We start from the raw sequence: 18,544 nt of genomic DNA, 5'->3' as shown, positions 1-18,544 counted from the left end.
GCAGCAGAGTGGTGAACAGAAACCAACAAACTGATGTGAGAAGAAGGAAGGCCAGTGAGAAGAAGGTTGCAGTAGTCCATCCGAGAAATAACCAATGCATGAACAAGAGTCTTGGCAGAAGAGACAGACAAAAATGATCGAATCCTGGCAATATTATACAGGAAAAAATGACGGGATTTAGCTACTGCCTCAATATGAGGAATAAAGGAGAGCGAGGAGTCAAATATAAAGACAAGACTACGAGCTTCCTTGACTGGAGTAAGTGTAACATCATTGACAGTAAGAGAGAATGAGAGATGAGGAGAAGGTTTAGGAGGAAAAACAAGCAATTCAGTCTTTGCCATATTAAGTTTCAAACAATGATGAAGCAACCAAGCTGAGATATCTGAAAGACATGCCGAGATACGATCATGAACATCAGGAGAAAGTTCCTGAGATGAAAGATATAATTGTGTATCATCGGCATACGGATGATATTGGAGACCATGAAATTGAATAAGATTACCCAAGGACAACATGTATAAAGAAAACAACAACGGGCCAAGCACCGAGCCTTGCGGAACCCCTACTGAAAGGGGAAAAGAAGAAGACGAGCTGCCATTAGCCAACACGTTGAAAGAGCGACCTGCTAGATAGGAGGCAAACCAGTTATAGACGGAGCCACAAAATCCGAGGTCATGAAGGGAATCCAAAAGAAGATCATGATCAACAAAGTAAGGCCTTTTTTAGGCCCAGAAGACAGTGCTACAGTGAAAGAAATGTGGGGAGTAGTGGCTAAGGCATCAGCAGGCCACGGGACAACCCTTTAGGGCTGTATGTGGCCTGTGTGTTGCGCATCTCCTAAACTGAAGATGTTGGTATCTTATATGCAGGAAATAGGTTACCTGTACTGCCATTCTGAAGTTACTATAGGAAATGAATCATAATGACTTAAGAAACCATTCTGTTCTCAGATGGTACTGTGCATGAGCTAATTATTGGACCAGAAATGCACAACATTAATGGTAGTTCTTCACTTGTGTTTATGCAGCATAAATGAAGCAAATGTAAATCAGGATCCTTGGGTATCTGTTCTTCATAGTGTTGAATCCAAGTAGCTCTGTAATCATGATCAAATGGAAATACAGCAATGGGGGGGGTCAGCCACAGTTGAGGGCCACTTCTGGTTGACCAAATGTCTGTTATGCTAAAAAAAAATTCTCAAGCACTAATGCTACCTGGTGGTTTGTAATAAAGCATTTCTTGCTCCAAAATCCTCTGTTCATAGGAATTTAATTTCTGCTATGTCGTGACAGTGCCTGTACTGTACAAGGAAAAGATAGTCATCTTACTATGAACACATACAATTTACATAGTATCTATCCATGCACAATTTACTTTATAATCCTTGTTTTATATATAATATTTATCTGTTAGCGAAGTTAGTATTTTTCCTATTTTTATGGATAAGGACCAGAGGTTTGGTGAGAAACGTAATTTATTTAATATTTAATAGTAGACCTGCTTCCTACTATAAATTGGTGGTAATGGAATTTGGGGCGGGGTTGGATTTTTTTGCACCCCTGCCCACTTTTGCCTTTGGCCTGCCCACCACTGGAATATTTGCCTGCCCACTTTTGCCTTTGGCCTGCCCACCACTGGGCCTGAGAGCTTCTCCAAACTGGAATCCAGCCCCTGCTCACCCTCAAGGTTGTGTGTGTGTGGTGGTGGTGGTGGTGGTGGTGGTAGTGGTGGAGAGCAGTTGTAAGACATACTTCAAGTGCACATTTATCCTCTACAAGTGAAATATACCTGGGCACTTATCCAGTAGCAGATTTTCACTTAGCCACATAGCAGATGGAGGCAACTGCAAAACTTTATTCAAAATACTAGTGTGGGGTCTCATGAAACAAATGTTGCCTACATCCAGGAATTTAAAATAAGGGATCAATTTAGCTGTACATCCGTTGTCATATACAAGCTGTTATGGTAAAAACTAATGCAAAGTATTCCAAATCTTTAATTATTATTTATTTAATATGATACATGCCAACTGCAAGGGCTATTTTAAGTTGACATATATCAAGTCCACACATCAATGAAAGATTTGGAGCACAGGAAGCTGCCAATAGACATGTCCGTAGTGATGCAGCTTGTGTTCATTGCATGGTAGCAATGCATTATGTATATAATTCTTCAACTTCTTAATTATACAGTTTTCATTAATTAAAATTGTTAATGGTCATTAATTTCAGATAAAATGCAGAAGTCTATTTCACGTTTTGAGTAACGAGAAATAATATTCTAATTCAAATAGATAAGTTGTCACCTGAAAGGTGAAAAAGCATTTCAAGTTATCGTGGAACATTAATGGCTTAATCTTATGCATGTTTAGATAGAAAAAAGTCCTACAGCTCTGGCCAGCCATGCTGGCAGGAGAATGCTAGAAGTTGTAGGACTTATTTCTGTCAAAACATCCATAGGATTGCTCCCTAAAGAACTATTATTAAGAGCCTAATCAAAATCACTATTTCTAGCTATCTTTTTTTCACTCCCAGCCATCACTTTTACTTCCAGGACCTTAAGTATCTTCCTAAATCTTTATACAAACAGTATGTGATGGGTAGATTACAGATCAACTTTTCATCTGCCAGTTCTAACCATATTAACATTGCAGCATCTGTCATAATCTCCTGTTTTATAGATATATGTAAGAGCACAATTTGAATATGATCCAGCAAAGGATGACCTCATTCCCTGCAAAGAAGCTGGCATCAGATTTAGAGTTGGTGATATTATCCAGATTATTAGCAAAGATGATCACAATTGGTGGCAGGGTAAACTGGAAAATTCAAAAAATGGAACTGCAGGACTCATTCCTTCTCCTGAGCTTCAGGAATGGTATGTTGTTTGGCATTCTATAAAAACCAATGTATCTTTAATATAATTTTCTTTTTTTAAAGGAAGTTGATGTGTTTAAACATTTGTTTAGTGCTTATTTGACAAAAACGGTATTTGCTTTGAGCAACTAGATTGGCCATGCAGTCTAGCATTAGAACCACAAGCCTACACACGTACGCATACCTTTTCTAAACCCTTGTTAAAGAAATGCATGCTCTTATGCCCTGGGATTACTTTTGGGAGAGGTAAGTGATGATATTATTTATTTATTTATTTATTTAAGGATTTTTATGCCGCCATTCAGCCAAAAAAGGCTCTCACGGCAGCTTACAAAAGTATTTCTTGACAGCCCCTGCCCACAGGCTTACAATCTAAAAGACATGACACGAAAGGAAAGGGGATTGGGAGGGGGGAGGGGGGGAAAGGAAAGGAAATTCAGGCACTACAATTTTAGTTGCAAATGGTCTCATAAGTATTTTTTTTAAAAAAGCTGAGTTGTGGCCTACAATTGAGGCTGCAGAAAATGCTTCTATATACAAATACTACAAAAATCCACTAAACAGCATTAATATTTCGAAACTAAGGGGAAAGCGCCAACCGACCCACTCACTCATCCATGCAGTTCAAAATTCTTGAGTTTCAGACTTTCCCCCTCATTGTTTCCTGCTTATGAACATTGCATGAGTCACAAAAATAACACTTCTTACTAAAACATCCACAGCTCCTTTAGATAAATAGAATCAAGCAGAACATAGGGCAGAATTCAGCAGGGCACATATACCCCTGCCGAGTCCGTTCCACTCCACCGATTCCCTTCTGCAAGTGCGGGGTCCCGCCAATTCTGTTGTTAAAGCAGGGCCCACCACTTACATGAGGGAGATTTAGCGCTTCCTGGAGAAGGCCCGAAGTGAGCAAAAATGACTGTTTCTGAAACGAGGCAGGTCAGCGAAGCTCCTTCCTGTGAGCTCCGCTGACCTGCACCCTTCCAGAACTGGCAGGACGTAAGAGACTTGGTAGGGGTGGGAATGCCCTGTTAGATTCTGCCCACAGTACACATGCAGCCTAACTTTTCCTTAAAATGAAAAAAAAATCTCATCCTGTTACACTGGAATAAGAGTTACATTCACAATCTACCAGAATTTATATTTCTCTGCTCAACTTTGTTTACAGTGTTAGCTATTATATTACAATGGTAACAGATTTCACCAGGTTTGGCTCAGAGGGACTACAGCCCCACAGAGAATGAAGGCTCCTAGTTCACTAAAAAAAAACCAAGGAGAGCCTAAGTCTGCAAGAGCAGCTGCTTCCTCACCTTCAGGCTCCTTTTACAGATGCCAAACCCTTTCAAAAGCCCAGTTTCTCCTTATGGAAAGGCATTTTGAAATAACTGAAATGTCATGCATTTTAAGGGAACAGCTTAAAATGCTTGCTTCTGTTGACTTTTGTTAGGAATCTAAAGCTGGAAGCGTGGACTGCTACTAATGTACATTTGTGTAGCAGCTTTTATATTGCAATGTTAAGAACAGTCCTGAAGATCTTTAGCAGCCATTCCCATATGGCAAATAAATATTTCCCCAACATCATCGTCTAGACCTAAAAAAGAGCTTAAGCACAAAGCTGCCTCATGGATTCCTGGCTAGTCCTGTAGGCAGTCAAAAACCACTGAGCAATCTAAGAACTTAAGGAAATGTATTTCCATTGTCTTCCTTTAGCTGAATTCATTACCAGAACTGCTAAATCAATCTCAACCTCAAATCCAGCCTAGAAACCAAGATGAAACTGGTTGGGAAAGCATGCATGATCCATCAACCACCTTTCCCACAAACATTAAAATAAAAGAGGAATTAGACCATAGGCAGTAGCTGTAAGAGTAGTAGTAGTAGTAGTAGTAGTAGTAGTAGTAGCAATAATAATAATAATAATAATAATAATAATAATAAAATTATTTATTTCTTACCCGCCTCTCCCTTTGGATCGAGGCGGGGAACAACATTAGAACAGGAATCAATACATCTTAAAAATTCATGATTTAACATTGATCTGGATAGGCCTGCCGGAAAAGGCTAGTCTTTAAAGCTGCCTTAAAATCACACAGAGAGTTAATTTTACGAATCTCCTCTGGCAGGCCATTCCACAATCTGCGGGCGACAGAAGAAAAGGTCCTCTGGGAAACTGATGTCAGCCTAGTTTTAGCTGTTTTATGTTCTGGTACACTAACTGCAAGAGGGGTCTAACTATCTCTCTCTTGAGACAACAGCATAAACCTTTCATTCAAAAATGCCTTGATAATTCCATCCAAAAGCCTACTCAGTCTCTTAGTGTAACTCTTAACTATGGGAGGCAGAAACACACTGAGCTGACATTAGCCTGCATTTTCCCATAGACCCTGTTGTCATAACATGAAAGAAACTGAAAGTGGCTCAAATGAACATTAAAATGCTTCCAGTATCTCTGTTGGATGCTTACACAGTGGAGGCAGCCAAATCAGGTGGATGCAAAACTGTTTTTCTCCAAAACGACATGCAAAGGAAGTCCATAACAGTGTGCAGATAGTTCACTTGGGTGACCAACTGTGGGAGACAACAGCCACTTAACCATACAGAAGAGTTCCACCAGATTGTATTGCGTTTGATTCACTGCCATCACTACCATAACACAGCCTTCAATTCTGCATAAGATTTGAACTGAATATTATGCATCTTGCCTTCCAGTTGCTTTCCCTGCCACTTCAAGGTTCTCAATATTTCAGTATACCAAGGAGTAGGACCTTACAAAGCTGGATGAAGGTGGTGATTAGTTGCCACAGTATCAATACCTACAGTCAACCTTTATTTCATATATCAACTATTCTGTCCAAAGCATGACCGTCAGTGTCGATGAATAAATGCTCTAGAGATTATGGAAGCCAATAGGATCCATCAGCCTCTGGGGGAGGACCAACCTAAATGGTCCATAACCCCAGCAGAGGGCCTAAGCTGTGACTACCCAAGCTTCTTGTGGTCTCTCCACAACAAAATTCAATACAATTATGCCACGGATATCCAGACTACCTGGTACCAGGTCAGGACAGAACACTGAATCTAGAGGGTGTCTTGCCTTGTCTCTGTGTGTTTATTTTTATTTATTAAACTTGTACCCCACTCTTCCTCTGAGGAGCACAGTCCTACTTATAAATGGTTCCTACACAGAATCCTACCAAGGCAACTTTCAGGGTTATACATGCTTAGCTTACACAGGAGGATTGTATCATGCACATGAGAGCCACTATAGTGTAGTGGTTAGAGTTAGACTGGGACTCCGGAGATCTGGGTTCAAGTCCCCACTCAACCATGTAACTCACTGGGAAACTTTGTGCCAGTCACTGACTCTCAGCTTAGCCTGCTTCACAGAGTTGTTGTGAGGATGGAGAGGAGTAGGAGGATCATGTACACTCCCTTGGGTTCCTTGGAGGAAAAATGGTGGGATATAAATAAATTTGTAATATAATAATGTAACCTTAATCCATTCTCTGGATGACCCAATGATTGTTATAACAGCTATGAAGTCTTGACCTGTGTCTACTAAAGTGGCCTCATATTGGCAGGCCTCCACTTTAGGTCTATAATCAGGAATCTCAGTCTTTCCTTGGTCCCTAGTCTTGGGTTCATACATTCAAAATATAGATCTGGTCTGCACTGGCTATCTACAAAAAGAAATAATATCTCTATATGCATCAGAAATCCTCCCCCTGACTCCAAATTTTGGCTGATGGTTGCGCTTAAATAACTAGCTGGAGCACACTGAGCCAGCATGGTTGAGCAGCAACATCCGTCCAGTTTTTTTGATACAGATGGAATCAGGGTCTTCTTCCATGATTCAACGATAGGGGTCATTTTGGCTTATTTTTCACAGGTTGCCCTTGTTCTGAGACAAGGTGACTGCTCCTAGGGTCAACACAGAATTGGTGCTTTTAAAAGAATCATCTAAATTCATATTTGAAACCTTGAAAATCTTAATATGTCTACCACAAATGTATGATACTAAAAAGACTAGGGAAGGATTATGTTCATATTAAACATTACTATTCCTTCATTAAAGACATATTTCTTTACTAACAAGCTGATAGTTGTTTCTTCTTCACTTGCAAGGCGAGTAGCTTGTATTGCTATGGAGAAGACTAAACAAGAGCAGCAGGCAAGCTGTACTTGGTTTGGAAAGAAAAAGAAGCAATACAAAGACAAATACTTAGCAAAGCACAATGCAGGTGAGAAAAATGTAATGCACTTACAGACTTTTTAAACATGGCTGCATTGTCTACACATAATCTTTAATTTCACCACTGGCAGTCAATGGAAGCATGTAACTAAAAATGCCATATGTTCAATAAAATAAACTGTAGGCACTAACCAGATGTAGCATAAATTGAATACTGGAAAAGTCCTCATGCGTCTGGGATAAAATCTGCATCTTGGGGGAAGTAGGGGTGTTAGGTAACCAAAGCTTTTATACAAGAAAACCTTTGCTTTCAAAAAACCTTTGAAAACCTTGTACGTGTATTTCCATAAGTATTAAGCGATGCAGCTGAACTTTCAAAAATTAAGGTGCTTGTTTTAATAACTTTTATTTTGTCGAGTGATGGTGAGTGCATCCTAGATTCCATCACAATGGAAGTGAAAACATGCATATGTTTAATCTTATGTGTGTTATTTGGATTTGGGGTTCGTATTTTAGGTTACTAAACCAAGTTATTACAGTCATATTAGTGGGCACCACTCTTCTTGAAATTTCACATTTATGTTGAAGATATTTTGTGATACTCAGTAAAAAAAATAAGTTTTATTGAACACTCAATGAGCGTCTTCATCTTTGTTGTGCATGCAGGACATGCATTATTTTATTTCAGAATAAAAAAAAATTGAAACAGGAGTGAATTATACAATTTGTTCTATATTTTTCATTACATTGTTATAGTTGCAGAATATATTTTCTGCAGAATTTGGAAGGATTTTTGTTCTTAAGGAATTGGGATAGCAACTGCAGAAGAAAACATGGCACTTGTGGGATGCTATGGGTGCAGTTGCTTTCACGGGGAGGAAGAGGCAAGAGCACTGAGGAGTTTTGGTGTGTTGAATGTTAAAATTCCAGGCTCTCCCAAAACTTGCAAGCCTTTCACCAAAACTGATATCTATTTTGAGAAGGTTTTACAGCCATACAGCTGACAAAAATAGCATTGCTCATTTTTATTTTTAAGAGAGCTATAATTTTTTCAAGGTTCTGCATTAGAGGGTATATTCTAGAAGGTATGATATGATTGAAGCAGTGTAAATCCCTGTTCCCCTCCCAGCTTCTTTGCTTATATGCTAACATAAATGCCTTTTCCCATTTTATTCTTTGATGTCTGATGCCTAGTTGAAAATATTATCTTTTTAACATTAATACGTTTAAAATGTTTTAGCAAACTATTATACATAATAATGTGTCCTTTTTTAAGGTTCTCATTTTACTTCAGATTAACTCTCCACTTCCACTTGTGCCCAACTAATGTAGAATCTGTAATGATCTTGTGCAATAACCTGTTGTAAGAAATTTGGTACACATTAACTGCAGATTTAAAGGGATACCACAATAAAACATGTTTGTTCACAAGCTCAGTAACCATAGCCGAGCATCCACCAAAGCCTCCTCCTCCTCCTCCTCCTTCTTCTTCTGCTTCCTCTTCTCCTCCTCCTCCGTTGCCACCCCTTGTTTGTTCAATTGCCTTCTAGCCAGAAAGGATCAGCAAATGAGTGGCAACATCAAGGATGAGAAGAAGTAGCTTCTGCCATTTGCTTGCTCACCAGCAAGCAAGCAATTGGCAACAATGGCAGTGAGGAAGATAAGACCCACTAAAGGATGGGCCTTACACTAAATGCTTCTTACCCAAGCCTGCCCCATAACCTGGTTGTTCAAATCATTGCTTGTTCTAATCAATATATGATTCATCGTCTTGGCAATTCCTGGCCATGGGCATCTCTCCCTGCTGTGGCCTTTCCCTCTTCCAGTCTAATTCTGAACCATTTCCTATCCCAGTTTGCATTTCTTAGAAACAGCCCAGCTTCCATTTCTTTTTAAGCACCTGTCTTTTCCTTTCCTAGGACTTTGTTTCTTCCACTCTCCCTTGCCAAACCCATTGTTCCTGTCCTGCTCAGGATCAGAGCCTTTTTCAGCTGTCTGTTCTTAAGCCTTGGTGTGCAACAAGGGCTTAGAATTAGTTAGTATTATGCTGTGATGATGATTAAGTCCACAGGTAGATATGCTGGCAAACATTCAGAAGAGGGTAGTGCAACCCCCTTCGCCTTCATAAGCATAATAATTTCTATGCTATTTCTCATATTTTTCTCTATGCTCCTTAAAAGAGGGGTAGGCCCCAAATCTCCATATTAGACACATAGGGGGCTGCTCCAGATCCAACTGTTATAGTCTGTAAAAACTTGCAAACTCATATTTATTCAATGATAAGTATTGAAATTCACTCTCAGTGCTTTTGTATACATTGAATTTTACTGCCTGTGACCCTCAGGAATAAGTCACAACATAATATCAAAACAATAAAACCAACAAATATACAAAATAATATTTATAATAATATGTATTTATATAATAGTTTCATTTTATCTGGTCCTTTAGTGGCCCCCAAAAGGCTCATGACATCCCCTCCATGTGTCAAACAAATTATAATATCATCTTTAGGGAATATCCTAGCAATTAACTGTCCTTAATAGGGTAAAGGGACTGGCAGCCAATTTTTGCTTAAAGTGACAAGGCAGTCCATGTTCACACTTTACTTTAAGCCAAAAATATGGCTTAACACAACAGCATGTGAATGAGAAGCAGGATTGTGAACCCATTCACTCTTGCTTCATTTCTCTTTGCACAAGCGCCAAGCAGGTAAATTCATAAGCCAGGTTTATACCAGGGCTTGTTGTTGGGTTATAGATCCTGGCTTGCTTGGGGCACCCTTAAGCATAATACCAGGTTCTAACGTTATGAGAAGCTACCTCCTTCCTCATTGGTTTACCTGCTTGTGCAGACAGAGGTGGAAAGAAGGAACAAACTGGTTGTTTGCAGTAGCACATTGCTTGCTCACATCCATAACTTTTTGGCTTAAATTGACCTCCAAACACAGCTGCAAACACAGCCACAAATAAATCCTTCCTATCTCTCCTCTCTCATCTCACACTATCGCCCCGCTCGTGCTCTTCGCTCCTCTGATGCCATGCTTCTCGCCTGCCCAAGGGTCTCTACTTCCCTTGCTCGGCTTCGTCCATTTTCTTCCGCTGCCCCTTACGCCTGGAACGCTCTTCCAGAACATTTGAGAACTACAAGTTCAACCGCAGCTTTTAAAGCTCAGCTAAAAACTTTTCTTTTTCCTAAAGCTTTTAAATCTTGATTTTGTTCTGACTTTATACTGTTAGTTTTACCCTACCCTGTGCCTGCTTACCCTACCCTGTGCCTGTTCGCTTTCTCTTCCCCTCTTTATTGTTTTATTATGATTTTATTAGAATGTAAGCCTATGCGGCAGGGTCTTGCTATTTACGGTTTTACTCTGTACAGCACCATGTACATTGATGGTGCTATATAAATAAATAAATAAATAAATAAATAAATAATAATAATAATAATAATAATAATAATAATAATAAATCCCATACTCTCCAAATTAAAAGCTGGGTGTCACAGATCATCTCAAATATAGGGAACTGGAATATAGAATAGTGTTTTATAGCAGAGATTATGGCAAATTCAGATGAAATTTAGTTTACTTTTTTTGGTGAACATCAAAATGTTGGATTTGTTATTACTGTGTGAATTTTAACAGCATTGCAATAATGAATTTGGTGTTCTGATGTTCAGAGAAAATACTTTGATTTGAAACGTTAGTCTGTAATTTCTGTCAGGGAACTGAAATGCATGTTAGCATATAACATGTAGCTTGCCCCTCAAGTCTCTTAACCACTATGCTATACTAATTTTCAATGTAAAGCACAGTAATCAATATGTTTAAAGTGCAATACTAAGCATGTTTACTCTTATTTCCTAATAAGTGTGCTTAAAATTGCAGCTCTGAAGGCACAATCCTATGCATGTTTAGACAGAAAATTGTCCTACAGTACCCAGCATTCCCCAGCTAGTATTGCTGTCTGGGGAATGCTGGGAGCTGTGGATTTTTTTTTTCTGTTTAAACATGCATAGGACTATGCAGTTAGTACTTTTTATTTTCAAGAATGAACCATCTAATGCAGAAAACACCATATTGCAAGGAATACCATAATGTTCATTAAAATGTTGGATTTGTCATGTTAATGACAGTTAATTTGGATATTGTTTTCTGATAATATTTTTAATAAGATTATCCTTGTCCTTGCATAGACTTTTATGAAGAGCCCAAATTCATGTAGTAAATAATTCAAAGAGCACAATGCAGCCAAAGTTAAGCACTAGTAATTCTCATTGATGTCAGTGGAGAAATTAAAGTATAAACTTGCCCACTGAAACCAATGAGACATAATAGTGCTTTATTTGAAACTAGATCTTGTCCCAAGAATGCCTTGCAGTACAATTCTATGCAAGTTCAGTGGAGCTTGAGTACAGTGGGACTTATTCTGGAATTCCTGGATTTAAGCCTGACGCTGACTGCAGCCAGGAAATCAGAAGACGTTTACTTCTTGGGAGGAGAGCAATGACAAATCTTGATAAAATAGTTAAGAGCAGAGACACCACACTGACAACAAAGGTCCGCATAGTTAAAGCAATGGTATTCCCCGTAGTAACCTATGGCTGCGAGAGCTGGACCATAAGGAAGGCTGAGCGAAGGAAGATAGATGCTTTTGAACTGTGGTGTTGGAGGAAAATTCTGAGAGTGCCGTGGACTGCAAGAAGATCAAACCAGTCCATACTCCAGGAAATGAAGCCAGACTGCTCACTTGAGGGAATGGTATTAAAGGCAAAACTGAAGTACTTTGGCCACATAATGAGAAGACAGGATACCCTGGAGAAGAGGCTGATGCTAGGGAAAGTGGAAGGCAAAAGGAAGAGGGGCCGACCAAAGGCAAGATGGATGGATGATATTCTGGAGGGGACAGACTTGACCTTGGGGAAGCTGGGGGTGGCGACAGCCGACAGAAAGCTCTGGCGTGCGCTGGTCCATGAAGTCACGAAGAGTCGGAAACGACTGAACGAATAAACAACAAAATTCTGAATTTGGGGGGGAGGATTTACCCCTTCAAAATGTATGGGTTCAAGGATTTGTCATGAGTTTTTAGTAAAGGCATGTCTACACCAGCCTTCCCCCCCCCCCCCCCGTGGTCATCCTAAGGTCATCCCTGCACATCTAAATGATGAACGGGATCCCAGGGTTAACCAGGGATGGGCAGAGTTTCCCCCGGGATAACTAAGACCGCAATTATCCCGATATTTCCCATGGTCTTGGGAAGATCCTGAGCTCCACAGGTGTGTGGCCACCCTTCCTGACTTCCTGCCTCCTCGCGAGTAACTGCGGCTATCAAAACAGGCACGGAGCTGTTTGAGGGGGCTCAGTGCCCTTCAGGGATGGGGGGCAGCAATTTTGCCATCCCTGGGATGGCGGGGTGAATGGGTTGGGCACTAGGTTTTTTTTTCAACCTGTGTTTTTTCCCGGATCGGGGCTGCACAACCAGCTCCTCTTTAAAAAAAAAAAAAGGCACCCGCAACATCCCTCTTCCCTTCCGGGACATTGTGCAGCCGTCTAGACGCTGGGGGAGGATCGCGGAAGCCGGTAAGTCCGTGATCCTCCTCCCTCCCGTCCTCTACACTCTTAAGTGTAGATGAGCCCTAAGTTAAGATGGTCAGATACACACAAAAATGTAAAGTCACATTATAACTTGTATACTATCTTTGGGTAATTTTCTTGCCTGGCTCTTGTGCTGTGCCTCTGCAAGGGAATGTTCGAATGTCTTAGTCTGCTGTAGGGATTGATCATCTCTCCGATTTCTGATAAGAGAATTGGAAAATTCCTGGTGGATAACAGGGACTTTCCTCGTGCCTGGTGGAAGGGCAAGCTGCACAAGAAATCTGAAGCTCTTTGTGGTTCAGTATTATGTGAGGGCATTCTTGTCAGGGCATTCAAGTGATCAGTCAGGCTTCTTAAAAAAATACATTCTGGCTTTTTGAAATGTTATGTAACAGTTATAATCTCTAACGTACAAATCAGCTGCGAAAATTACTCCTCCAACCCCTCCCTCCCTTAAGTCCATCATACCCCATTGTTCCACCCCTTCTTTTCAATGCTCAACCCTTGCACATGCACACGTCTCAGTTCCAACACTTAGGAAAAGTGAGAAAAGAAAAGCCATGTTGCTACTTCATTAATAAACTTGACTATCCATAGTCCTCCAAATAGACCAAATAGCTTGACATATAAGGGGGAAAACACACTTTTAAAATGAAGGCTGCAGTCTAGTTATTGTTCTCCTTCCTAAATTAATAATGGAGAATGAATTGCCAATATTTTCCACTTCCTCCCAAATATTATTGCTGCCTCAGATTTCACGTTTATCCTATTTTAGAAGCTCTCAGTCTGCAAAAGTCTGTTTCAAATCCAACAAAATCTACTGCCAACTTGAACTATAGAATGTTATTTCTACATTAGATTTTTAAATTATGAAATAAATTTGTAAAGGCATATTGCAGTATATATAAATATATTTTGAATATCTTTCAAATGTTGTGTTGGTTCTTCTATAAAAACCACGCCACGGGCATAAATTATGCTTTCTTTAATGCCAATAATAGCAATTTATAGAATAGAGCCAAGATTTATAAAACATGCTTATCATTTAATGTGATTTATTTGCCTTGTGTTTAGAATATTGCATGGTGAAGTTTATTTTGTGCATATACTTTTTATTTTACTAATATATTATGAACCATATTTCAATGACCCCTGTACATTTTTCATGCTGTCTTAATCCCAATGGCCTCTCTGTGCATGTAAGTAACCTGTCAAGTGACAATGCCTCTTTATTTGCTTCTTACTGTTTTCTTTCAATAGCTCCTTTTCTTTAGTAGCTAGAAGTGTAGAAGTGTTTAAAAGTTCAGTTTGTAAATGTGTCCGTGTACTCCTCTGAATTTGTGTACAAAAAAAGAATCTCTTTCCCTTCATTTCTGCCTGGAAACCTGAAATTATTAGAATTCACAATTATTTGATTATCAGAATATTTTATTCTGCTTGTTTTATAGTTAAGGGACTGTTTCACTAAAGGTTTATTCAAATCAAATTCTGAACTATGTGAAAATCCACACTAAAATTCTGCTTGCGCAACCACTTCATAAACCTAAAATCTGCAAGCGGTTGCACAAGCAGAACTTCAGTATGGATTCTCACATAGTTCTCAATTTGATTTCCTCTAGCATAGTATCACTTTCACTAGTAGGATGACACTGTTGGATACAACACAAGGTTTTTCAAGAACAAAAAGGTTTTAGGGCTGACCTAGGTAGGGATAATCTCATATAACAGAGACAGGGTTAACCTCACATTCTTTATATCTTTTGAGAAAAGTTTCACAATAGCTCTGAAAAAATATTTAGGAATGTGGATATTAATATCCTGTCACAAAATATCCAGAAGCTACCTGGAAATGTTTTTGAAACCAAAATGTTTTGTTTGCTGTAAAAACAACAAAGAGTCTTGTGTTACCTTCAAGGCTAACAAATTTATTATGGCAGAAGTTTTCATAATCAACTTTATCAGATGCATCTCTTTGTTGTTTTTGCTGCAACACACTGACACAGCTACCCCTTTGAAAATGGTTTGCTGAAGTAGCTGTTAATAATTATTTCTTAAAGTATTTATAAGTTATCTTTGGTCTAAGGAGACACCCGGCAGTGGCTATATAATTTATTTACTTTTATCAGCAGGAAGCTTTCTAACTTCCTGGATGTTAAAATGTGCTATACCAGAGATAAGAATGTATATACACTGTTCTGCCAATGCAACATCAGAAATATATCTTGCAAGTATTACAGGAAGATAAGAGAGATATGCATGATCAAACTTTGATAACGAATTTCTGAATCTAATTTAAATTTAAAACTGTACTGTAGTATGTGGAATTAAATAAAGCTGTGAATACTGCTGTTGGCTCTTCACTCTTTTGAAAACACTCAAATCATAGAACATATTATGTTTAATAGAATGGCTTCTTCACTGTTACATCATCATACTTAGATATTTAAAGTTGCCCTTGTAATTGGCCTAATCCCGTCAATTATGTTTTTAAATTATTATAACACCATAAACATTTTTTCATTATTGAGCACAAGGGAAGATAGTGGGTTCTTTTTAAAAGAAATCTGTTTTGCTGAACCATGGCAATTGACAATGGATTGAAATACCAGTAAAGTATACATAAGTACAATTGAGAAAATCTTTACTATGGTCATATTTTATTAAGTATTTCTATTATGGTGGTGATTTTATAATTTCCAGTGAAGCCATCGTCTTTGTTCATATCTTTACTAACTGTCAAAAATCTAAAGAGCATGTTAATATAAAATTAGCACTTCTGTGTGAAGAGAACTCTACTTGCAATTAATTTGATAAATCTATCTGGGAGAGCAACTACAATAATAAAACCAAGCTTTTTAATGCATTTCATAGTTTTAATAAAATATGTTTAAATCTTTACTGTTCATCTAAGTAGATGTTCTCATAGTTGTATTCATTTGTCACTGTCTACAAACTTCAGGAATCCCAGAATTTTCCAGAAGCACTAATTTTTTGCAATGTGCATACTGCATGGTCTTAGCCACAAATTCTTAAAGCATGTAATTTAAAAGATATTCTTGTGAAGTGAAGTATATTATTTTAGTAAAATTGTAAGAAGAAAATGCTTTATTAAAATATTGTTTAGTTATAGCTCTTTAATAGTTGTAGTTTTCATAAGACTAGAATTTGACATTTTTTGGAAAATAAGATCAATTCGCTATACCTTTTTCTCATATTTCTGGCTTTTCTTTTCTATTACAGTGTTTGATCAATTAGATCTTGTCACATATGAGGAAGTAGTAAAATTGCCAGCATTCAAAAGGAAAACACTAGTCTTACTAGGTAATTTTGAGTAGAATTTCTGTCTTAAAATTAAATTAAATGTCATATTATTGAATGTTTGTGGTAATATTAAAATACCTTTTCCTGTAGGAGCACATGGTGTTGGGAGAAGACATATAAAAAATACACTAATTACAAAACATCCTGACAGATTTGCATATCCTATTCCACGTAAGTAAAAGATTTATAAGGCAAATGGTTGCATATTAGCTATTTATTATGATGTGAGTAATTGTTGCTACATAGCAATTGTAATTCAGTAATAGTCAAATATATAGAATGAGAGACTAAATCTTGCCATTGGCGATATTGGCTAATACCCTCCTCCCCAGAGGTGGTGGTGGGGCTCAAAGCTCCATTGCCAACTCCATCCTATGTGGTCTCTTCCTATCTGCGCCACTCTATGCACCTCCTACTTCTTTGCAAGTATGTTATTTCTGCACTGCATAAACCATGTGTTGTGGATGACTTACACATAGTGTGCATTCGGACGACACTTTAGTCCACAGAGTGGGAATTGTCCACTCCACAGATGCTATATGCAGGGCGCCCTTGGGCAACCAGAAGTGCTTCTCAGTGGAGTGGACTATCCCCACTCCATTGAGTTGTTGTTTCTCCCCTCTTCCCCCTCCCCACAGAATGGCAGAGCTGGTTACCGCTTACCCCATCAGAGCACAACCATTCCGTGGGGGGGGGGGTGAGGAGAGATGCACCACATGGAAACATGCTGTGGCCATTGCAGGAGTGACGGCCGTGGCAGATAAATTGCACCTCCTGTCAGGAGAGAGGGCTCCGCCGGCGCTTCTTTCTTTGGCTATGGCGCAGTTTTTGCAGTGGCCATTGCTGGAGGAAGAAGTGCCAGCAGAGTCCATCCTCATGACAGGAGGTATGGTTCTGCTGCCACCACCAGACCAGCAGGTGTGTTGCCTTCCCTTTTCATTGGAGGTGACGCGCCCACTGGTTCTCACTGCGCTGGCACGGAGGACAGGTGATAGGTGCAGTAGGCAACATTGCATTCTTTGCCGGCAGAAGTCTCTCGTCACGTGACTGCCCCATTGTTATGGAAATAATGGCAACATAGGGCTAGGGGGTCGCGCAAATATCCATGTTGCTCCTCCCCATTCACAAGAACAGAAGGGGAATGCTTTGCTGCGGCAAGAAGGCTGCAGGGGAATCGGACGCGCAAGCATCTCTTTTGCCGCAGCAAAGCATTATCCTGTTCTACAAAATCAGCATGGGACACGGAAGAAGCAATCCTGCTTGTCACAGGAGCAGCACAGATCCTTGCCCCCCCCCCCCAATATTGGCAAATGGATTTCTCCCGCAGTAGAACGTTGCACGTCCAGCCACGGGAGACATCCTTGCCCCCCACCCCACCCCACAATCCATTCGGGGATCAGTGTGAGCGGATGGAAAGGGTCGTTCCATCTCAAGCCTTCTCCAGATGGATCGGAGGCGAGGGGGGAAAGAGACATGCATGTCCCAGGGAACACATGGGGCTCTGCGATTGGTGGTGCCCCACCCAGGGATGACATGTGCTTTTGTTTCAATGAATACGGTGTTTCTATACTCACAGGAAAGTAGCATATGTAGCTAGCATAGGTCACGTGGCACTCTGTTTGTAGTAATCTCTTGCTCTTGCATTTTGGTTGTTGTATAATGATGTATATCCATTAGGACCTCTGATCAGTAGTAAGGGTCAACCTCAAACATCAGCATTGCAAAGAGTCTGGGAATTGTCTTCTGTATGGCTCAGTTCGGACGACACGTTAGTCAACAGCGGACTATTTAATCAGCTGTTGCTTAAATAGTCCCCCGTTGACTAACGTTTCGTCTGTTGGGCAAAAACACCATCACGGTTGATTATTTCGAAAAAATAGCCAACAGAGATAACCAACAGTTTGCATTCCTGCTCAATGCAGGAACCCACCCTAAAGCATACCTGAAAATGGAGGTTGGACTCGATGGCCTTCTAGGCCCCTTCCAACTCTACTATTCTATGATTCGATGAATTTAGTGTGGAAGCAACTTCTTTCCCTCACAAGTTCACATCATTTTCTTTACTGGCAAATCAAATCTTTTACTGTTTTACTCTGTACAGCACCATGTACATTGATGGTGCTATATAAATAAATAATAATAATAATATTATTCAGAAGAATAAATATTTCCCAGTAAGTTTTTCTTCAAGAAAGCAGAATTGTACAATGATAAGAATGTCATCCTTATTTTCAGTGGTTTGTCATGCTAAAGTACGAACTCTAAACTTAATTCCTGACAGTCTTTGCAAAGATGAAGGTTAAAATAATAGCTTACCATATGATTCGATGAATTTAGTGTGGAAGCAACATCATTTTCTATACTGGGAAATCAAATGCATTCCTTTTCTCCCCTAACCCGTAACACCTCCTGTCCCAGCCATGCTCCACCATTTCATGGAACCTAGTTGTTTGCTCCTCATGTGCAAAGCTTACACAGGAATGTTCATCCACCCACATTTAAGCCCCCCCCCAAAAAAAGATCCTCTGAACAACTGCAAGACTAACAGTGCAACCC

General features: G+C 39.5%; 1 protein-coding gene across 9 annotated transcripts in view; it reads left to right on the top strand.

The window, feature by feature from the left end:
* The window catches only part of CASK (calcium/calmodulin dependent serine protein kinase), a 171,894-nt gene that overhangs the window by 143,002 nt on the left and 10,348 nt on the right, over nucleotides 1-18,544 (top strand). For 5 of the 9 annotated variants that reach the window (XM_063126544.1, XM_063126547.1, XM_063126545.1 and 2 more), the window contains 4 exons: nucleotides 2,684-2,880; nucleotides 7,008-7,123; nucleotides 15,908-15,988; nucleotides 16,079-16,159. In XM_063126544.1, coding sequence (XP_062982614.1) covers nucleotides 2,684-2,880; nucleotides 7,008-7,123; nucleotides 15,908-15,988; nucleotides 16,079-16,159 — 475 coding nt within the window. The remainder of the gene's footprint in view (nucleotides 1-2,683; nucleotides 2,881-7,007; nucleotides 7,124-15,907; nucleotides 15,989-16,078; nucleotides 16,160-18,544) is intronic. The other 4 variants (XM_063126548.1, XM_063126546.1, XM_063126543.1 and 1 more) reach the window with 1 other exon arrangement.

Source organism: Elgaria multicarinata, chromosome 5 (assembly GCF_023053635.1).
Source record: "Elgaria multicarinata webbii isolate HBS135686 ecotype San Diego chromosome 5, rElgMul1.1.pri, whole genome shotgun sequence".
Classification (NCBI taxonomy): Eukaryota; Metazoa; Chordata; class Lepidosauria; order Squamata; family Anguidae; genus Elgaria; species Elgaria multicarinata.
The sequence above is the reverse complement of the archived record's forward strand: the minus strand, read 5'-3'. Positions and strand labels throughout refer to the sequence as shown.